This window comes from Cnephaeus nilssonii, assembly GCF_951640355.1.
Source record: "Cnephaeus nilssonii genome assembly, chromosome: 18".
Lineage (NCBI taxonomy): Eukaryota > Metazoa > Chordata > Mammalia > Chiroptera > Vespertilionidae > Cnephaeus > Cnephaeus nilssonii.
The window spans coordinates 38,372,169-38,395,819 of NC_137089.1; the positions used below are offsets into that span (position 1 = coordinate 38,372,169).

General features: G+C 42.6%; 1 protein-coding gene across 6 annotated transcripts in view; it reads left to right on the top strand.

Moving 5' to 3' along the window:
* SULF1 (sulfatase 1) overlaps positions 1-23,651 on the top strand; it is a 168,015-nt gene that overhangs the window by 65,154 nt on the left and 79,210 nt on the right. For 4 of the 6 annotated variants that reach the window (XM_079796252.1, XM_079796257.1, XM_079796258.1 and 1 more), the window contains 2 exons: positions 17,542-17,614; positions 17,933-18,164. In XM_079796252.1, the coding sequence (XP_079652378.1) occupies positions 17,993-18,164 (172 nt within the window). In that variant the 5' untranslated portion in view covers positions 17,542-17,614; positions 17,933-17,992. Of the gene's footprint in view, positions 1-15,576; positions 15,598-15,949; positions 15,971-17,541; positions 17,615-17,932; positions 18,165-23,651 lie in introns of those variants that run through there. The other 2 variants (XM_079796254.1, XM_079796255.1) reach the window with 2 other exon arrangements.

A 23,651-nucleotide genomic window follows, 5' to 3' on the forward strand; every position in this document is an offset into this window, starting at 1 on the left:
AACTCTCCCAAAGTTCTTCAGTCTTTTTGTTGTATCGCATTGGAAAGAATTCAGCCTCGTGAGCACATAGAGTTTGGAAAGAAGCAGCGAGATGTCACCTAAAGCTGGGCATATCGCCACTGCAAATGAAGTCAGGATCCTGTTATACACAAAGAAGGCAATAAATGGTGAAGTAGGCAATGAGCAGTCCCTGACATATAATTTAGAACTATTTACACCTGTCAAAAATTAAAATAATCTTTTTCCTTTCAATAAGTGGTAACAGAAATTATATAAGCTTGGAATTTGGGGGAAAATAGGTTGTTTCCATCAGACAAAATAAAGAAAAGTTGTGCCTTATCATTTTTGCATCGAATACTGTTTTGGCCTCTACATTCAGCCCTATGGCTGAGCAAAGCAATGACTCCAGGTGAGGTGAATTTCCAAGAATAACCAGCACTCTCCCGCATTCCCACCTAGAAAGCCACAAGTTTTCCTGCCGCTGTCCACTGAGAAAAGTGCTAACTTCCTACAAGCCAGTCCTTTCCTGTTTGCGGTTCATGTCACACACGAATGCATTTTCACCAGTGTAATCAATCTAACTTTCCAGTCTGCTTTTGTAAAGAGACTATTAAAATGTTAAAATCAACATATCTTCAAGGCTTTCTTCACGTTATTAATCCTTAAATTACTTAATCCAAATGATCTCATAGACATAGTTTAATTAAAAAGTTGTTTTTCCCATTTTTTTAACCTAAGAGTCTATTAAGGATACTCTGATCAACATAATAATATTGCTAAAATTATTAGAGAACAGCATTAACTCTAACTCATTCCACTCTCCTGACTATGGACATTATTACTTCTTTTTATTTTTAGTGGTTGGTGGGTTTGTGCAGAAAGAATAAGGAAACCTAAAACCAATATTCTGTTTGCTTGAGTTGTAGTGAAAAGCAGCAATGAAAAGTTTTGAAACTAGCGCCAATGCGTTTTTCTTTGCCTGCTTGTACATTAGTCTATATGTTTCTAACATCTATGTCCATGGGTGATCGAGTTGGCAATTATTCACAAAATGGCAAGATAAAAATGGAAAAGAATTGGTTTATTGCGGGTGGGGTGGGGGGGGGGAGGAGACCACCAGCCTCAGAACAGAAGATTTGAGTGTGAGTTTCAGCTTCAGCACTTTGGACCTCCTGTGAGGGATAGAGATGGACTGGAAAAGAATAATGGTGCCTGCTCCACCTTCTTAAAGAAGTTGCTTGAGGAGCAAATTTGATCATTTAGAGTCTTTTCCGAGCTGTGATGCATCGTGAACATAGCAGGAGTTATTTTATCCCTGAGAGAACAAATATATCTTCTAATGGGATTTCAGATACAAGAAGCCACCTAAGCATATGAAAAATCTTGTTCACAATTCAGTTATTATTCGTGTAAGACCAGGAATTCAGAGGATAGTTACATGCAGTGCTGGGTCTAACATAGTTCAATCGGATAGTTACATGCAGTGCTGGGTCTAACATAGTTCCGGACTGCGCCAGCAACTGCCCTCTCTGTGAAGGTAAAAATATAGTAGAGGAAAGTGTTAGTTAAGAAAATAGGTGTCCACTCACCAAGTTGGAAACATTTGACTTCCCTGTACCTCGACTGGCTAACGTGGCTCTTTGGGGTTTATTTTCATCAGACTCCACTGTGGCATTCAGGGTAATATCAACCCCAAGTGAGTATCACGCACACTCTGGGGCACCCTGGGGCCTTTAAAACTGTGCTGTCTGCCCTACCTTCACAGAGAGGGCAGTTGCTGGCGCAGTCCGGAACTATGTTAGACCCAGCACTGCATGTAACTATCCGATTGAAAGCAGGGTTCCCTTCTCATTCCTTCAGCCATTATCTCCAATAGCGCTGAACAAAGTGCCTCACACAGGTGTTCTGCCAAAGGTTGTTCAATTAAACGTGGGTGGCAATTAAAATCAATGGAATTGAACAAGAAATGGCAGGTAGTTTTAACGCTTAGTCAACTATCTAGGAAAGAATTCCTGTTAAATGTGGGGAATGGCAAAACAGGGTGCTCCTGTGGACCTTAACCCCAAACCTGGTCTCTCCTAACTTCATTTATCCAACGCCCTCAATCAGCCAGACTCAGGGGAAAAAAAAATACCCTACAAAGAAATTGAATAATCCTATGAAGCACCCAAACATTTGTCACAGAGTCCATGCACCATCCCACTGATAGATGGCACTTGAGTGAGACCCTCATGTCTTTGCTCTTATTTTAAACATGGATCTAGCAAGATAATCTCCCTGACATCTCTCTAGCATATCAGAAGAGGGAAGGTGGAATTCTGACAGGTAAATACGCTTATACTAACTAGAAGTGAGAATTGATAACAAAGGAAGTAAAAGCAATGTTAGGAAAAGCATCCATGAAGAATTCCGAACAGTATTATTCCAGTGTGTTGAGCAAACAGCTTTCTACACCCAAGTACAGTATTCCTAAAGGAACGTCTGAATTATAACCAAGTGCAATATTTATGTTAACAGTGGTGACCCGGAGCCATAAAACAAAACAGAACAGTGACATCATTCCCAGTAGTCTCTAAAGATGAGGAAATACTTGATTAACTTTTGCAAGTGCATGGGGTAGATTAAATCACACTCCCGGAGTGCTGCCGCCCCCTACCCCCACCCCCACCCCCAGAGAAATGAACATAGTTTTAATATCCTCACCCACTGCAGTGGGACTTAAAAAGCCTTCCAGGGAGCTACCCCTCTCTGGGTTCCATCACGTGGCTTGCTTTGGCCAACGACAGGTAAGCAGGTGTGCCAGATGCCATGTCCAGGCAGCTGTGTAGAGTGGCACTCTCCAATTTCCGCTCCCGTCCTGAGGATGGTGCATCTCAAATAGGGGCTACTGTCCTGGGGTGAGAAGACTGAGAGCTACAGCCTGAAGCAGGGCCCCACCACCCCTGCAGCCACCATGTGACACAGGGAGCAATCGTCCTTTTAAGTTATAAGCCTCTGCACTTTGGGAGGCCTTTGTGCAAACCCAGTGTGCTTTTTTGGTTCCTGTTTGTTTGTTTGTTTGTTTGGAGCACCCACCTTTAAATAGTTCAAAGTATCATGGAAATTCACACATTTGGGAATCCTCCTTCCCCTACTGTGGTAGATAATTGAGGTATTTCTGTGACTAGCCTGAGTTAACACTGCACTGGAGGACATGTGGGGGAAATGGCCACAAGCAGCCACATGCAATCAATTAACCGATTGTGCCTCCTCCGCCCAGCAAGACAGGAAGCCGAGCTCAGGGAGGCTCCTGTGGACATGCCTCCCCAGGCTGGGGAACAGGCCTGCTGGCTGGGGGTGGGGACTCAGGAGGGGATTTCCGTGGTCTGGTGACATTGAGAATGAGGTCAGGAGGGTGTGTGTTAAGGACAGCTGGCAGCCACCTGCCCTCCGTACAGAAAATTTCAGGGGTGGCGGGGTGAATCTCTGGGATCACAGGCACAAAGCTGAAAGTCAGGTCCAGTCTCCTTTCTGTGTCTGGAAAACGCAGCCCCCCAGAACTGACTCGGAGCCTGAGAATGACCAACTGCGTGACTATGCACAAATTATTTCACCTTCTGCCTCGGCACCAGGGATTAATTAATCACTGCAAATTGTCTCGCGACTACACAATGCTAAATACAAATAGAGGAGACCCTCGAATTCACCGAGTTGTGACTCGTGGTCTTGAATATTCATGTTCAGCCACGCCAGTCCACTCCCTCACCCAGCAACGACTCTTTGTTTTACCAGGCTCTGGGGGTCCCCTTCTGTTTGTAAGGTGAAAGGGGACCTGTACGTGGTGTGTGGCTGCAATACTGATGCCCTGTTTTGTTCTTGGCCAGATACCGTCAGGCACAGTGGCAGATGCCTGGAAACCCAGCAACACCTGACTCCCATTTTCACCCCCCAAATTTCTTCCCATTAAGTCTGCCAGATCGGAATTCTTCAGGCACACAAGATCTCTTAAAGCGAACACACGCTTCAGGAGAGACATCAGACACAGAACAAAGTTTCTGGTGGGAGGGAGTTTCAGACCCGCCCTTCGCTGTGCGATTTTGCACAGATTCCTTCAGCTCCCTGACTCTCAGTTTCCAATGAGTAATGTTAGCGCCTGCTCCGTAGGTATGTGACTGGGATGGAGTGAACTGATGAACTGAGAGGTTTAATACATACCACATGCCCAGTGGAGATTCACAAAGATTTTTTTTTTACTTTTTTGATAAAACGTATGGTTTCCTCCACATGTTGGAAGTTGTGGAAATGTGAAGACTTGCGAATGCAGAAGGAAAGAAGAGAATAATGAAGCGGGAGACTGGGGTGGTAGTATCTGAGGAATGTAGGAGACACCGGTGATGAGATGGGGAAGGGGTAAAGGAAAAAGAAGAAAAGGCCACACACTCAAGATGTGCCACTTCTCAGTAGAGTCCAGATCCCAGCAGCAGCCCACGTGGTCCTGAAATATACTCTCTGAAGTTGGGCAACTGGAAAGCCAAACTGCAAAATGGTTGCACCTTCTCAGTGGGCTGTCCGACCGCGGGTTCCCCTCTGGGGCTCTGTCTGAGAAGTGGCTGTTGCAGGAATTCAGGTGCACAAAGTCGTTGGGAAGGTTGCACACCTGACTTTGGCTCTGTTTCAACCCTTTCTACGCTTAGCCCCCGTGAGTTCTGTGCAGCTTGCCAGCTCACTTTTGTGTGGCCACACACCTTTCCCGCCTCTTCCACAGCGTAAGAAGGAGAGTCCCCAGGACCCCTAGTGTCTCCTGCACATCACAGTGGGTTGATATATATATATTTTGGTTCATGTTGTTGAAATGAGTCAGAGTTTGTTTTTTACGGCAACTAGATTTGTCTCCCAGCGTCTCAGAGGAGGTGATGGATGGGGGTTAAAGAAAGGCCCAGCGTGGGTGATTGGGACAGAATTGGAAGAGTGAGGAAGGGCTTCGTTAAAACAAAAGCAAGTAATTCGCTCCGCCTCCTTAATCTCTAGGAATAATTTACTTAAAGATATAAAAGAAAACGTGCTGATGGTCAACCATCTTTGTGCATAACAATTGTTTAATAAATGTTAAAATTGCACTGGGCCACTGCCAGACTCCATTAGTTCATGGATGTCGAGGATTTGTGGAACCTAGTTTCTTCAGACATTGAGTGAGAATATTTAGAAAGGGATATTAAAGGGTCAGTTGAAAGCCGCTCCAAAGAACATTTCTGTTTATTTGCTGAGGGCAGTTTAATGGTCTTCAATGGGTAACTCTTCCAGTTGCCCATGCCTAGTGAAGACTGAGTGCATTGGAATGTTTGCTTTCCTGTCAACTGTGCAAAAGATGGCCTTACAGAAGTCCTTTCAGCTGTGACCTAACTGGCAATATCAATTGTCTTGTCCTGTGAATGCTCAGCTGCTCCAGCCAATGCAAAGGCCTGAAAGATCAACCTTCCTGAAAAGACTTGAAGCACCTGCCCCAGGCTTGGCTCTAGCCGTCTTTCCTTTGCTAGTACTAGGGGGTTGATTGCTCCACCCTGGACCAGTACTGTCAGGGGAGAGCAATCACCTAGGAACTTGTTAGAAATGCAATTCCTTAGGCCCCACCCTGGAATTGAACTCTAGAGTAATTAACAAAATTATGATAGACCCCTCTCTACCTTATAAATTAAACACTTGAGTTTGGCCTTTGTTTAATGATGGAATGGTGGTTCTTGTCTTGCAGAGCTCTTGTAAAGCAGCCAGTATTCTGAAATTGGAAGCCAAGTGTGGTAAAGAAGATATTGCTTCTTAAAGTAAAAGCTTTCTCAAAGTCTAGAGAGAAGTCAGTGATTAAATGGTCAAGTAATAACAAAAATCCAGTACTTGGATTATGACTCTTAGCCTGGATGGGTCTTCCTCTTTCTTCTCTGGCTTTACCCTCTAATAAAACTGATTAACAAGATAATTATGCAAGTTTTAAAACATTTTAAAATTAAATTTAGTCCAAACACGAAAGTAATAGTATATGAGAAAATTTTTCTTAGTGGATTTGGAAAACATGGATTAGTAGTCTGGTAGTCCAAATTCTTTTGAGCCAGATGGGCATAAAATATGCTGGCTTCGTATTTCCGTAACCATAGCTGTATAGCATCTATTGATCCAATATTTAGCTAATCAATGGCCAAATCCAAAATAACTCCTTTACCACTCTCCTATAATTTACCACTAAACAACCACATAAGTATGTTTTGTAAGAGAGGAGGATTTAGAAGTTAGAAAAAATCTCTAGATATTTAAAGCATTTGTTATATATAGAAGAATATAGATTTATTTTGCATGGCTTAGAAGAGAGCATAATTAAACATAAAGAAGAGAGGAAGATAGATTTTTGTTCAATAAAAGGGAGGATTTTCTAACCTTAATAGCTGTCCCAAAACTAAACAAGTGGCCTAGTGAGTTCTGTGTTACCTAGAAGGGCAATGCTCTAGAGAAGTTTTCCTCACAAGTTAAAAGTTGATCCATGTCAACTTTAAGATCCGTCTGTCTTAGCCTGTTTGGATTTTTATAACAAAAATACCATAAACTGGGTGACTTAAATAACATTTATTTCTCACAGTTCTGAAATTTGGAAGTTCAAGATCAAGGCATCAGCAGATTCAGTGTCTGGTGAGAGCACTGCCTGGTTCATCGATGGCCATTTTCTCAGTGTCTTCAATAGAAAGGGAATGGGAGCACTCTCTGGGGTCCCTTTCACAAGAGCACTAATCCCATCCATAACAGCTTCACCCTGATGACCTAATGACCTCCCAAATGCCCCCATCTCCTGATACCATCACATTGGGGGTTAGGATTTCAACATATGAACTTTGGGGGGACATAAACATTCAGTCCATTACTTCTTCTAACTCAGAGATTCTATAATGTGTTTTCTAGAATGTCTCCCTCAAATTAGCTCTCTAAGGTGGAGGTTGCCAATCTCCTTTCTCATATGTGATCTGGCCTGTGAAGTGATGTTTCAATGAGGAACATCTGTGTGCCACAGTGTTGCTTTTTGCTAATTTCAAAGCCAGCTGATGTGTGTGTGTGTGTGTGTGTGTGTGTGTGTGTGTGTGTGTGTTTCAAGGATATAAAGCTCTATGCAGGAGATCTTGAAGTGGAGGACCAGAAACATACAAATCTAATCCTGATTGAAGCTAAGTTCAAATAGAAAATAAAAAAGGATCAAGAAAAACAAACAAACAAACAAATCCTCCAGAAATCCACCAAGCTTGGAGGGCTTGGTAAACTTCTTTACCAGTAACTAAGAATCCAGTTCTACAAAGAATGACAATTGATATTTTGAAGTTGTCAAATGCTGTTACATGACACATTTTGATAATGTTTCACCATAGCAAGCCAAAGGAATTATCAACTAGAAATTCACAATTTTATAAAGAATTTTCTAAAGTTCCTCACTATTTATAGTTATAAAATAGTTATGTGCTTTGCTAATCCATCTTACAGTGAAAACTGTTTAAGGACCTCCACACACACTTTTATATGTGAATTTAAAATTAAGATAACATCCTTTTTTTTTCCTTAATAGTCAACACCATCTACCTTTGTATGCATATGTTTTAGTAAGCTTACAAATATAATTGAAAATTGTTTTTGAAGACTCAGATATTAAAATCAGCCCAACCCTGTTGCATTATAATCTCTAATATTACATCAGGTTTTAATAAACCTCCTTTTGCAGAACACATGTGCTTAAGATTTCATGGAAACCAAATCAGTGGAGAGAAGGGATTACTGTAGATTACTTTGAAATATGCATTGTTTGAAAGAGCCTCGGGTGACCAGCTTTCATGAATGGCTGATTTTACTCGTGGGGCACATTTTCTGGTTTAATTATATCAGCTTTTTGTGTGACAAGTACTGTTCATGTGTGTACTGAGAAATGAAAGTTGAAAACAAAGTAGAGTAGTTAGTGAGAAAATTAATTCTAGAAGTGGAACACCCTTGGGTGTTTGTAGAATAGAGGTCTAGATGAAACGTAAGGACTCATCCAACTATAACCTCCTAATTATAAAAATATAGACAATAAACAGAAACTTGCCCAAATGTCCATAGATATAGATCATAATCTGAGCCTTTTCAGGAAGATTATTTCACAAATATGACTAATAACCGTTGAGGGTGATAATATGGCTCTTAAAATTTTCATTCTATAAATTTCCACAGCTTACAGTTTCATAAAGTTTACTCTTTTATAATAATAGAGGGAAATGTTAGCTTTCGTTAGCTAAAATATTTCCCAACTTCTGTTTGGACAGTAAACTAAGACAGAAATCATGTTTTAAATTTCAAGTTATTACAAACCTTTGATGCAAGTAGCACCTTGTGAATCAGTAAATTTTAGTGAATTTATGGTTTTAAAAATCTCCTACTATATCTCTTCAGGTGCTAATCTATCTAAAGACATTGATAAATAATGATTTGAAGGTAAGATGATGAATTTAATTGGGCAAGAATGCCAAACAGATAGCAACAAAAATAGACCATTAGCATTCATTGTATGTTTTATGCATGCTTTTATGGCTAAGATTAATAAGTTAATTTCCCTAGAAAGATCTCTAGTTACTTTGTTTTACTGCAATTATATTTTCCAAGATAGCAGGCCTGAATTTCACTTGAAATTTTAATAGAGTTGCTCTTTTTATTTGGTAAATGTACATGTATGCAAGTTAATCATTGAGAGATGAGTATATAGCTAAAGGAGAGATGATCATCTAAGCATAGCATAGGGACTTAGGTACATATACACATTTAAGATGATTTTGTCATTAATAGACTTGGAATTAGCCCTGGCCAGTGTGCTCATTGGTTAGAGTGTCAGCCAGTGAAAAGGGTCTTGGGTTCGATTCCCAGTCAAGGGCATGTACCTGGGTTGTGAATTCACTCTCTGCTCCCGGTTGGGGTGCGTATGGGAGGCAACCAGTCGATGTGTCTATCTCACATCAATGTTTCCCTCTCCCTCTCTCCCTCTCTATCTCTCTACCTCCCTTCCTTTTTCCCTACCTTCCACTCTGAAAAAAGACAATGGAAAAATATCCTCAAGTGAGGATGAACACAACAACAAAAAGACTTGGAATTATATATTTAACCAATAATACAAAAAATTGCAACACAGTATTTTCCAGTACAACTTATGAAGGAGTATTTTTGAAATATCACTACATGAACTAATCTAAATCTTAAGGTTTCCTTGAAAATGTCGCTGAGCAAAGGAGTTGACTAAACTGTGGATGTGTGATTTTTAAAGGTTCTCCTGTAACATATTATTTTTAAAAAAGAAACAGTTATTTTCCATAATTTTTACCCCTGAGTCTTAAGCCAGGAAATAGATTCTTTCATCGTCTTTTGAAATGAGTATTCCTCCTTTACTCTCCATTGTGCAGACTTCCCTTTGTTGGTCATCACGTGTGCGGCCAGCAGGATCCTCAGAAGGAACTCCTATCTCCACTCTTCTGTATTTCAACCCTTACAAATGATAAAGAGCATTATTGGTGGCGAGCTTGACCAGACAGAAAATAGCCTGGTGAAATTCTCTTTGAATGTGGATTAATTTAGAGTCAAGTCAGATATTACTCTTTCCTCACATAGATTTTAACTACAAGAAAATATCTGGAGAAATGCTTTTGAAATATAAATATGGCATCTAAGTGTCTTTTTTCAAAATATTTTCTTCAACTTAAATGTTTCACAAGAATTTCTGAACTTTAAAATACATGTGTATTGTGCCAGATTATGTATATCAGGAAAACAAACTAGAAGGAAACATGTCAAAAAAAACACCAAATTTGTTAAAACTACATTTTTAGTACCTAAGAATGGTTGAACTTTAAGCTGCGAAGAAAACTATGTTTCTTTACTACTTGAAATATGTGTCTGTCTGTGTGTAAAAATATTTATACACATACCTTAAGTGTGCATGTATACGTGTGTGTGTGTGTGTGTGTGTGTGTGTGTGTGTGTGTGTGTGTGTGTTTCTGGTTTAATTATATCAGAAAGAAAGATCCTATCTAAGAAAAGCGTAATATGCAAATTGACCATCACTCCAACACACAAGATGGCTGCCCCCATGTGGACACAAGATGGCCAGCAAGGGAAGGCAGTTGGGAGGGACCACCAGGTCTGCAAGGGAGGGCAGTTGTGGGCGATCAGGCCAGCAGGGGAGGGCAGTTGGGAGGGACCAGGTGTGCAATGAAGGGCAGTTGGGGGCGATCAAGCCTGCAGGGGAGGGCAGTTGGGGGGGACCAGGCCAGCGGAGGCGGGAAGTTGGGGGCAACCAGGCCTGCAGGGAAGGGCAGTTGGGGAAACCCAGGCCTGCAGGGGAGAGCAGTTGGGGGGGACCAGACCTGCAGGGGAGGGCAGTTAGGGTTGACCAGGCCTGCAGGGGAGGGCAGTTAGGCATCAATCAGGCTGGCAAGGGAGTTGTTAGGGGGTGATCAGGCTGGCAGGCAGAAGCAGTTAGGGGCAATCAGGAAGGCAGGCAGGCGAGCAGTTGGGAGCCAGCAGTCCTGGATTGTGAGAGGGATGTCCAACTGCCCGTTTAGGCCCGATCCCAGTAGGAGAGGGTGCAGGGGGTCCCAGATTGGAGAGGGTGCAGGCTGGGCTGAGGGACACACCCCTCTCCCCGTGCACGAATTTTGTGCACCAGGCTACTAGTAAATTCATAAGGTACTAATGAAACTTGATGCTTGTGGCATAGTCACTAGTGCTCAGCACACACTTCATCCGCTCCACCAGGTTTCCATCCTCCTCGCAGCTGGATGGGGCCACATGACTAGTTGCAGCCAGTGAAATGTTAGAAGTGACTGAGTCACTTTCAGATTGAAGCCAAGAAAACCTCCTGCAAGATTCTCCAATTTTTTTCTTCCTCGGCTACTTGGTCCAGTTATTGTAGCAACAAGACAGCAGTGCCCCTGACTAGCCAGCGACCACCCCACCCCATGTGTGACTTGTAGTATGAGTGATAGATATACTTTTATTATGTTAAGCCATTGATATTACAACAAACTACTGCTGACTGATGCAATACCTCAAGACACTTCAATACAAATAAACTATAAGTTTGTAAAACTCATGGCAAATTTAATGACATTTAATGTAATAAGCCATACACTTTAAGACCCTCGCTAAGATGCCTAAGATCACATCGGTAGTTCTTTTCCTCAATATTGTTGTCTATTCACCAAACCCATATTAACTGAAGTTTCCAATGCCCCCTCTTTTGAAACTCCAATCTCTTTGTTCTCATTCTCTTGGATCTCACTGTCACCATTGAAACTAGTGGCCATTATCAGGCCCTTTACCCTTTAGACACTTGGTAGCATCTGCTTCAGAAATATCAGCTCCTTCTGGTTCTTTTTATAATTTTTAGGTCACTTCATTTTCCTTTGTTTTGCTAATCTGATTTGAAAGAAGTGGGACAAATCTCAGTCTTAGACTTTTTTGCATTCTCTTAAACGCCCTTGGTACACTGGTTTTTACGTGGTTTGGGTTTCTTCTACCTTTGTGGGGCCACGTCTCAAAACTGCATTTCCTGCTCTAGCCTCTCACTTCATTCTTATCACCACCCACCTCCTATTTTCTTCCTCCATGAGAAGACAGAGGAAAAACCTAGAAAACTTAAATTTACTTATTTCTACTTTTATAGTACAACAGAGCATTTTTTAAAAATCCAATATAGGCATGAAGGAAGTAAAAAATAAAATCCGTCTCTCGCCCTCACCATACCCCACGGATAACTGACACTACCAGTTTTGTTGAATAAATGACTTTTCAAGGTTCCTTCACAACATTGGGGGGAGGAAGAGAAGGAAGAAAAGCAAACATTGTTCAAGGAGGCGCTCATCATTTCGCCAAGTATTTTCTCAAAGGTGCTCCAGGTCAGAATGCACACTTTCCAGCTGACATCAGTTGTTGGAAGAGATTTATGATTAGAGGGCTCTAAAAATATTGCTGCACCAGAAGGAGACGCTTGTCTCTCTTCTTTACTTGGAGTTGTAATAAATTAGGCTGGGAAACAGGCTTTCTGGGGATTAACCGTAGATGAACTTTGCAAGCGAGGGGGGTTTTTAAACGAAGAAATTAGCTCCTTCACGATTTCACATATATCATAAAGAAGATAGCATGTCCCGATGCTTTCGCTAAGAAAAGAGTGATGTTTGGGGAATCTGAAAGCCAGAATGAAGGGAAAAGGGCCATGTAAACTGATGTTAAGAAATGTAAATGGACACAGACAAAAGGGGGGTGAGGGCATGAGTGTGGGAGGGGGGTTGGGAAGGTAATGGGGGGGATGAGGACACATGTAATACCTTAATCAATAAAGAAATTAAAATGAAAAAAAAAGAGAGAGAAATGTATGTAGATTGGCGGTGCATGTGGGCCGATGTGATTACCAACTCTTTGCTGGTACAATCCTATTTTGCTTCACTCTGACCAGAAACGAAATGTGTTCTGGCTAAATTCAGCTTCTAACAATTGCGAGCTGCTGGCCTAATCTCCCTGGCTGTTTTGATTGGTTATGGTGTCTCTTTTTTTTTTTCCTCTGTCCCAACTATGGAGTGCATTGCTTTGTTCTAGAAACAGTTGTTTGCCCCATCCCTGGGAGGCGTATGTCTGTGCTGATGGGTGGTTCTGATCCTGCCTTTCCCGTGCTTTAGCTGTGTGGGCATTCATTTGTGAAGTTCGGTGTTACCCTCAGATTAACAAGAAAAACAACACAGAATGTCATCATTCATTATTAATAACTCCTGTATGACACCAGGCATTTAGAACTTAGGGCAGTTTCAAGGCTTTCAGGGAAAGAAGTGACTGAGAAATCTGTGAATGAGGCCAGATCTCCAGCCTTGGACGTGACAGTCTGGGCTGAACTGTGGAGGCAGGTAAACTATAGGCCAGCAACTCTCAAACCCTTTAGACTTGGGATCCCTTTATATTAGTAAAACTTATTGAAGACCCCAGGAGCCTTTGTTTATGTGGATTATAGCTATTGATACTTAAGGCATTAAAGCTGAGAAACTTGAAGAATATTTATTAATCCTTTTGAAAGGAATAACAAATCTATTATATGCTAACTTAAATAATATGTTTTATGAAAAATACCTGTATTTTCCAAGCCAAAAAACTATTGGTGAGTAAAGTGGCATTGTCTTGCATTTTTGCAAATCTCTTTCATGTTTATCTGAATAGAAGAGGGCTAGGTTCTAATAACAGCTTCTATGTTCAGTCTTTTGAAATATGTTGTTTTATTGAAGTACAGTAATAAAAGTCAGCCTCAGATGGATAAGTAGTTGGCAAAGGAGAAATAAATTAATAGCTTATGCAGATACCTGTAGATCTTCTTTGATACTCTACCCAGACTTGACAAGTGGTAATTTTTAAAAAATGTATTAAAGGTTAGAAATAATAAGAAATCTGAAACCATACCAGCAAACATTCCAATACTCTGTTATTTTCAAATCCAATGGTCATTTGCTCTTTGATTGGACATTTTTACTCATGTATGACTTTTGTAGCATTGTATTTGGTCATTTGGGAACTATTGGGTCCCTGAATTACATAAATATTCTAAATGTTGACATACTTCGTTTTACCATGTGAAAAAATAACACTTGTTAATATGCTATATCAACGCCAATGTCATCAGGAGACTTTTACGTATCGGGAAGCTGCCAAGCTCACAGTGGTGGATACAAGTTCTCCAAAATTCTGATTTTAACTTGAAAGCAAGCTTTCTATCCTTGGCAACAAACACAACAAATCCTGCCAGTTGTTTTCCTTGAAAACACAGTCTCATTTCATTCATCATTTGAGAAAATGCCTGCCAAATATCTAAGTCCAAATAATTCTTTCAAGTAAAAATGGTGTTTATGAGAAAAATTAGTGTCTAGTTCAGCTTGCAACCTGGGCACACAGGTGCTTTTCTCCGAGACAGCGGTCACACCTGCCCAGGTGGCAAAGTCCTTGATATGTTCTTTTTATGTACCTCTCATCTTCTGATACAGAAAATGAAAAAGAAAAGATGTGCATTCAAGGGTCCAGGTTTAATAGAGTTAATCATTTCACTGCTTCATCTTACACAGAGCTGGCTTTTTTTAACTGTAGGTGACACTCCCTTCATTAGTCTGAGACAAAAGCAGTTTTATCTACCATTACTCTTACTCCATCAGTGTAAATATCAACAAATATTTTTAAAAAGCAAATAGCATGGCAGTATTCTTATCAATATAGTTGTGGCCTTATGGACCTCCCCCAAAGGATCTCAGAGTCCCCCCAAATTCTCAGATTACACTTAAGATCCCCTTAAACCCACTAGGACCGTGGTCGGCAAACTACGGCTCGCGAGCCACATGCGGCTCTTTGGACCCTTGAGTGTGGCTCTTCCACAAAATACCAAGGCCTGGGCGAGTCTATTTTGAAGAAGTGGCGTTAGAAGAAGTTTAAGTTTAAAAAATTTGGCTCTCAAAAGAAATTTCAATCGTTGTACTGTTGATATTTGGCTCTGTTGACTAATGAGTTTGCCGACCACTGCACTAGGACATTGGGTGTGGGGTATGGCACCCGATCAAATGTGAACTCAACTTTCTAGGTGGCGTAAAGTCCTCCGGTCTTTTTTTTCTTTGTTATGTGACTTGAAACTTTTAATGTCACATTCAGAGTTTGGCTTCCTGCCCTGAACAAAGTCCTGTAAAACTGCACACGATTGGCCGGAACTACAATTGCTGTTTTCATTCTAGGGCTTGGAGACCGGTCCTCGAGCTCCCTTCCCATGTGTGAGAAAAACCTCTTTTTACATTTCTCCCATTTTCTACTATTTCTCAAGACAAATTGTTAGTCTCTAAGGACACTTGCCGTCCACCGCAAAGTATCCAATTCAAACATTGCATCCTTGTCTCCTTTGTCCAGTTCTGCATTTTGTCTGATGGTGTTTTTCTTCTGCTTCTTTACTTCTTTTCCTTCTTGGGGCTGGAAACCAGGCAGCGAGAGGATGACAGGTTTTAAAAGGTCATTTTTGAATAAAGAATTGTCTGTGTGTAGTTTGTGCACAGTGGTGTGTTTTGTATGTTTGAGCGAAGGCGGGGCGGGAGGGGGCAGATAAAGGACTGAGCACTCCTGCTGGCCAGACCTGTCAGAAAGTTCTCTACCACTCAATTCCGGACTTTTACATAAAATCCCCTCAATTGCTTATAAACTGTGGTGGAAAAAATGTAAGGTCTCTTCTGCACCTTCCACTTTCCAAAAAGGAAGGTCACTTTATAGGTTAAAAAAAAAGGAGAGAAAGAAAGAAAGAGGAAGGAAAAGAAGAGAAGCCACCTACTCCGTCTCCTTCTCTTTATTAGGAAATGATTTTCAATGTAGTTTATATAAGGGACCATTAATACTAATTTCCTCTTTCCTAAAGGAAGAAGTAAAGTAAATAAGATAAGGAGAAGAATAGTAATGTTGATTGGGTTCCAGGGAATGTTATCAGCATCTTAATTGTTGGAATTTTCAGTTGCGTGTGTGGCTGACGAAGCTCCACACAGTGAGTCTGTCCGTCCTTCCCAGTCACTGCTGTCCGCAGAGGTTGGTTTCTAAGATAGAAGATGCAAGGAAGCCCTGCTCGCTCTCTCCACACACCCTTGCCCAGTCTGAGAAGGGGGCAAAGTTTGGCTGCTTCAAGGACCAACCCTCTAAGAAATGTCTGTATTTAACAGAGCCTGGTGCGCGCTCTTTGGGAGAAAGACATTGTTTGGCACCGTATTTCTTTCATTTTCCGGTCCCTTTGTGCCCACGGCCGTTTTCTCATGATTTAAAACAAATGCACAGAAACCAGAGTCGGTGCGGAACAATTGTGGGCTTCCAGCGTTCAGCATGCCCAGCAGTGATGGGATAACCCTGAGCTGTTCCCAAGAAAAGCCTTCCACATCGACGCTGAGAGCCACGGGGGCCATCGGAGGTAGCTTGTAGGTTGCTTGGCAGATCATGGAGTCAGGACTGTCTTACTGCAGACACCAGATTTTTGTTTAAAAGCTTATTTCTTATTGAGTTGCATTCTCTCTCTCTCTCTCTCTTTCTCTCTCTCTCTCTCTCTCTTTCTAATTATAGGCTGCAGAGTGAAAAGCATTAGAACTGTTTACAAAACAGCTCATGAAGTTTAAAATAATGGGGGGGGGGAGTGTGTTTATGTAAACAAAATGCTGCGTGTGGCGGGGTAAACAATACACGGTCTTTCTTCGTCCACAGCCTTTGCCACCCCCCAGGATTTAAGGCGTGGAAGTGGGCGATGGAGGCTTTTCCCTCCTGCTACGCTATCCCCCACTTACCTCGTTATATTTATTTATCGGATGCCAGTTTATTGTTGCAGATCAAAACACAGACCCTCAGGTGTGTGGGGACAGAGGCACGGATGAAGGGGGCTGCCACCTAGTTCATGTCAGGGCAGCCTGAATTCCCGTACAGATGTTGCCTCATGACATCCAAGAGACAGATTTTTTTTTTTTTTTTTTAATGAGCCCTTTGCCATCTTTCAGAAGTCCTAGAGAAACGCTTGTGGCAGGTTTGTGTTCCCAAGCCAAAGGGGCATTCCCGGCCCTTTCAGACTCTCCCCTCTAGAACAGACTGGCCAGGATTTTGCAGTGCTCCCTCTGGGTTTGATTTCTTTTTTAACGTGGGAGAGTAGCCTCTAACCCCCAGCCTCGGAGCCCATCCATCATTTGGCTTTGCAGGTTTAGATCTGCGGCAGCAAAGCACAGCCTCTGTGCGGGCGGGCGGCGCTGCACCGGGTCTGGATAACAGTGAGGCCGGTGCTGACAGTCAACGGAGGGCTCTGTCCCCTCAGGCGCCAGCGCGCTGAGGACGTGGGCTGGACCGAGGGACCAGCCCTGCTCCAGGAAGCGCCTCTCTCTCCCCCTGGTGATTGATGGAGGACAGTGAGGAGGGTTTCAGAGGCTGGGAAAAACTTGCCCTCCTTTCTGTGAAGTCTTTGTCAGCAAAAAGAACTCTCCTGGGTAGTGAGTGACATAATGCAGATGACAAATGACAGCTTTGCATTGCATTCTACTTGATAAGTACGCAATATCTTGCTGTGCAGGTGAGTTAACGCGCCTCCAGCACAACCCCTCGTGCCAGACCGGGGCGCCCCCCCTCCGCCCCAGACCCCCCATGGATGCTCTGTGCAGATGCACTGTGTTTCACAGGCACCGCTGGCTCTTCCTGACCCGTACTTAGTTTTGGGGGGATGTTTAAAGTGCAATTAGGGGGTGTGAGTGGGATGATACTCAGCGCCCTTTATGGAACTGATTATGGTGAATGAAGATGTTGAAGTCATTTGTTAGCAGTTCTGAACGTTATTTAATTCTGTCTCTCCCTTTTGGCGTGCAGATGGAAAAATATATATACATAGATAGTACATATGAATATATAACACACATATTATATTCTGTTGTTTTAAGAGACTAATTAGATCAAAAACCTGTTTCAAAATCCTTGGCTGATGTTTCCTTTGTATTTTTCTCTCCCATGTTGCAGGACCCCATCTACAGATGTTCTGAACACCTCTGAGTAGAGAGATTGATTTTTCAACCAGGATACCTAATTCAAGGTATTAGCCCTTGTCAGAAAGCTTTTGCATTCGAGCCCTGTGTTGGAAGTGAAATTTTGGCAATGAACTGAAGTAGGAAAAGTTGGACTGAGACTAAAGGACGAAAGTGAATTTGCAAAATAATCAAGTGCTTAAAAAAAAAAAAAAAAAAGACCCAGCGCCTGCCTGCGAGGGTTTGCAGCTTCTGACTCCTGTGCAGCCTGTTCCCTGCCAGCGAATGTGCCAGGTCTCACTTAGCTGAAGCCCTTTTTCTGCAACCGTGTTTGGGTTTGGATCTCATTTCAGTCTCCCCCTCTCGCTTTCTCTCTGACTGCTCAGTCCTGCAGAAGCCAGGAGGCTGGGACGCGGTGCCGGCTTTGCGACAGCGGACCACACATAATGCCGTGTTCTCGCTGGGCTCTGGTTCTGGCTGTGCTGGGCGCCGAGCTGCTGGGGAGCCTCGGATCCACGGTCAGGTCCCCGAGGTTCAGAGGACGGATACCGCAGGAGCGGAAGAACATCCGACCCAACATCATTCTTGTGCTCACCGACGACCAGGATGTGGAGCTGGGTGAGACCCCCTGATGTTTCGCTTGTTAGTCTCTTTTGCTCAAATGACTCGCTGACCTTGCTCACGATCAGTAACCATCAGTGAACATTTGGGGGTTTGGCACTTCATTCTACCTTCGTAACCAATGACCTAGATTACAAAAAATGAACTTGTGTGGAGGATAAGGCATTCGGTTTGTGTTGCAACATTACTTTTCTGGTCTTAAACTTTGGAAACAGTCTGAGGGGCTTCAGAGAACAGGAGGAGGGAGGAAGCCGGGATTAAATATTATAGAAGTCAAGGATTTGATGGTGGACCTTGGGAACTCTTGGTCAATTTTTATTTATTTTTTTAATATTTGGGCAAAGTTGTTTCCAAGAGTCTGACATTCTGACTGGAATTCTATGTGATATATATGAACCCAGATAGATCCTTGAGGAACTTTCAATGGTTTATTAGTATCAGAGTGAATGATTTATTCACAGCTTGTAATAATTGTTAGGTAATTGACATTGACAGTATTTTACATACTTTCTGGTAGTAATTCACTACTGCCACCTAAGATGTGATGCCTTTCTGAAGACTTAGCTCAGCTGGGTTAACGCTAGAGCATTTAGAGAGCCTGTTAAAATCTGGGGGTACAGCTTAGCTCTGTCTTAGCTGATTGGGTTTCTTATCTTCTCACCTTCCCTATTGGCCCAGCCCCATGGTCTTGTCTGTACACCGAGGGTCAAGTTCTTCCAGGTGACCCAGGACAGATAAAAAACTTGACCTGATGAGTTGTCACCACCTCTCATTTCCATTCCTGGGCCCAGATTCCTCGCTGTCAGGCATCACTCAGCTAGGCTTCTCTGTCCAGCACGCTCAACTTAACATCGCTGGCATCTTCTGGATGTGGCGCTAGCAGAGTACCTGCCTTCATGACAGAGCTCCTCTGACTTAGTGTTCTCGAGGAGAAAACCCTCCGTGCGGGAACTTGATCTCCAGGGAAGAGAACTTCGATTTCCAATCTGAAACCAAACCATGGAATTCCATCAAAGTTAACTCCTTGGGTTCCACGGGAAGCAAATGCACCAGCAGCCAGCAGGGGTAATGAGCCACAGCGTCTGCTCTTTCTCACTTCACGTTTTAAACGAGAGTCTAGATTTCAGGCACTATGCCAACGTGAAACATCTTGCAGGTATGACTTTAGTATGTATGTGGCTGGTGGTTTCAGGTTTTAATCACTTGCAGAGCAAGTAACATGATGTAAACACATTTGAATGCGCCTTCCTTAACGTCTCTCATCTCCATCCTTTTGGCTATAGCCAAGCTCTGTAGACCTCCCCTCGCAGCTTTCTTCTCTCTCCTCTAAAGGCGAATGAGCTCTGGGCCATCTGGCTCCTGCCTGTGTCTGTGGGGCTACTTTCCCTTTCCCCCACTTTGCTCTGTGCTCCGTGAAACAACTGACACTTCCCCGAAGGAATCTTGTGGTTTCATCTCCCTCACCTGTGTTTCGTGCCTTTGCACATCTGGTCCCCACTGTCTTTCCCCCCTTTCTGCACCTGGAGAAGCCCTTTCTGTTCTTTACGACTCCGTTCAATGCCATGCCCTTGAGGGACCTTTCCTCACCTAAACCATCCTCCCTTCTAGCAGGGTCCATGGAACTTACCTGTGCACCACCACGGACATGCCACGAGAGTGGCCCTTAATCCCCCAGGTGCTTCCATCCCCATCTCTTCCACTTGACGGAGAGCAACTGGAGGACAGGGGTGTGTTTGTTTATGTTGCAATCCTGATGCTGAGACTGTGCTGGAAAGACAGTAGGTGCTAAATAAACTTGAAATAGACCCAGAAAGGTCTGGAAAAGCTAAGATCATTCCCAGAAATGAATACAGGCTCATAAAACATCTCACGTGCAGAGACAGTTTAAACAACACATCTCTTTGAGACCCTGCTTTCAATACTTTGGGGTATATACCCAGAAGTGGAATTGATGGATAATTTGATAATTCTATTTTAAGTTTTTGAGGAACCACCATAATATTTTTCATAACAACCACACCATTCTACAATCCCACCAACAGTGTACAAGGGTATCCATTTCTCTACATCTTCACCAACATTTGTTATTTGAAAGTAGCCATCCTAATGGGTGTGAGGTGGTATCTCATTGTGGTTTTGATATGGATGGGTTTTGTTTTGTTTTGTTTTTTGTTTACTTACATGTAATTATGTTCAAATGCTTGAATAAATCTTCACCTAAGCAAAACATTTTGCACCTGTAATACTGTAGGCAATTTTGGCTACTGTGCCTCCAGAAATATATAACAGACATAGAAAAGGCTTAAAAAAACAATTTGGAAAATTGCAATAGAATACTTTTCATTTGGGGGGAAATAAAACAATTCTACCTCTTTGTCTGGAAAGACAAAGGCTGAGAAGGATTTTAATCAAAGTTTATGAACTCAGGCTGGCCAGGAAAGCTCCTATTCAGGAAGAATGGGGGGCCACTCCCTCAATTCAGTCTGAGAACAAATAAAATAAACTAGTACTTTGTGAAGGGAGTAAGACATATAAGGAATTCATTAATAAAAGTGCTAGAACCTTGCATATGGGTAGCGCTTTATCTTTATCCAAAGAATATTTGTTCTCATTATTACATTTTCTTGTCATCCCACCCAAGTTGGGTGGGAAAGACAAAGATCATTATTCCATGAGAAAACTTAATTATGTGGAAATACTAAATAAGGTCAGTGGTCTCCTTACTCCTGGAATTTTTTTTTTTTTTTTTTTTTTTTTTTTTTTTTTTTTTAGAACTTAAGAGGTTGTTCAGGTTGTGCCTACACCTATAAATAGTTCAGGTTTTTAGACTAAGCTACTGGATGGAAGATTAACACTTTTTATTTTATTTTTAAACTAGAGGCCCATTGCAGGAAGATTCCTGCAAGAACAGGGCTTCCGGCGGGCTTCCCTCCCGCCACCGCCACCTCTCCCGCCCCCCCCCCCCATGCTTTCCCTGCCGCCTCTGCCCCCCACCCCCCACCCCACTCTTTTCCTTCTGCCGCCGCCGCCCCCCCCCCACCCGCCGCGCTTTCCCTCCCGCAGCTGCCGCCCCCCCTGCGCTTTCCCTCCCACCGCCACCGCTGCCCCACACTTTCCCTCCCGCCGCCGCCTGGTGCTTTCCTTTCCCTCCCACCGTCTCTGCCCCCCACCCCATGCTTTCCCTCCCGCCACCGCTGCCCCATGCTTTCCCTTCTGTCGCCGCAGCCCGCCGTCTGCCGCCCGCCCCGCCTGCGCTTTCCCTCCTGCAGCCACCTTGCTTTCTGCTTTCCCTCCCTCTTCCTTCTATGCTGTCTTCAGTCTTCACTCCTCCCTACCTCAGCATATGCAAATTAACCGCCATCTTTGGGTTAATTTGCATACTTGATCTTATTGGCTGTGGTCGTAGCGAAGGCACGGTCAATTAGCATTTTTCTCTTTTATTAGTGTAGATATATTTTTATTTATTTCAGAGAGGAAAGAAGAGGGAGGGAGAGATAGAAACATCAATGATGAGAGAGAATCATTGATTGGCTGCCTCCCGTACACCCCCTACTGGGGATTGAGCCCACAACCCAGCATGTGCCCTTGACTGGAATCGAACCTGGGACCCTTCAGTCCACAGGCTGACACTCTATCCACTGAGCCAAACCAGCTAGGGCCGATTTACACTTTTTAAAGCTATGGAAACATTCATGGACATGATCAACATGAAGTTTGGGATGATGGTACCTCTGGGGAAGGAGTGGTAACCAAGAGCATTGACAGGATCCATGTTTCACTTTTAAATTTAAAAAATATATCTGAAGTGACTATGATGTTAAGCTTTGGTAAAGCTAGGAGATGTGTTGTTTATACTATCTCTGCGCTTGAGATGTTTTATGAATCCAAAACAAGAAAATCAGAAATGCTTGTGGAACTACCCTAACTTTTGAGGACTTGAGTCAAAGAGATTAGGGTCTAAATCTTTCCCAAATGCTTCCTGGGAGACACTCTGAGAAACAAAATCTTGAACTGATTGGACATTGATCTGAATCACTGTGGCATTCCTTATATTCTTAGGAAATTGGGCTGATGCTAACATCTTAGTAATGCCTGACCTCACCAATGCTTCTCTTAGATCATAGTGGAATCAAGAAACCATGAATACATGGAAATACCTTGTTTCTTTAAAGTAGAGATCACAAATGTGATATATACTAGTAGTGCAGAGCTAGCCCATCGGTATGTTTTACTTGACCAGCATGCTTTTTTCAGATCAAGGCAACGTTTTAAAAATCAGGTGGTTTTATGTTCTTAAAAAATCCAGATTTCTACTCTTCTTAAATCCAGAAGAATAAGGGCTTGCATTCCCATGAGGCAGCCTTCTGTTAGCTGCTTGAAGGGGAAGTGAAGCCGACCCCATTCAGTGTGCATGTCCTCCCCAGGTCATCACGGTCCCAGCTCTGCATTGCTCCCAACACTTAGACCAAGGAGCAGCTGCCATTTCTCATCACGCCCATACTGTGGTTCTCCTTACAGCCAGGGAAGAGTTCTGTACACCCATATCTCTATCGAATATGAAAAGACAAAAGCCTTGTGATTTTTCCTCTACCTGGCTGGCTTCACTTGCCTACCTTCTCTGTTTAGCTCCGTAGACATTTAAGTTCCATCCCCTTAAGAAACTAGTCTCCACTTTTAATGGCCTTTTGCTCTTTTGGGGGGGGGGGGGTGTGGAAATAATGAATCCTAGTGACTGGAGACATTTTGGACAGATTTATTTATTTATTTTATCTTATTTGTTTATTTTTTTAAATCTTCATTGTTGAAAGTATTACATATGTTCCCCTTTCTCCCCATTGACTTCTCCCATCCCACCCCCTTATCTGCTTCTTGGTCCCTTCTTCCCCAAATTTGATTTCCCTCCTCTGGTTTTAGCTGAAGTATCTGTGTGTTTTTTTCTACTATTCCATAGTTGGATAGAAGACACTATGCTGTTTTAACATGTTATTTTTTTCTTATACTTTCAGAATTAAAATATTCAATAGACCAGTAAAACCATTTTTAATATGAGAAATGTCACTGTTTAAGGTTCCATAATGCATGAGGAACTAACAGCGATGTATTCGGTACTGACCATTTATATGCTTAAAGCACTAGTCTTTCTTCATCACAAAACAATGGCATCAAGAAATAACCCTGTACAATTAATAAGAGCTGTGTTTGCTTGTTGTTGTCACTCATCAAACCATGAACCATTATGATCCACATGGGGATGTGTCTCCCTAGGAAGCCAGGTGTGCATGAATCCCACATGCCTGGGATTTCCGTAAAGGATGGTGATGACAATAGTCATTCCTGAATTTCAGGTTTTGTGAGATTTCCTGGTCGTGATAAATAAGCTGGATGAAAAATTTAATGTTTGACAGTATAAAATATTGAATAATCAAATGCTACGATAGTTGAATCAGGAAAGGTAAAGCTTTGCTGTAAACTTTAACATGCAAA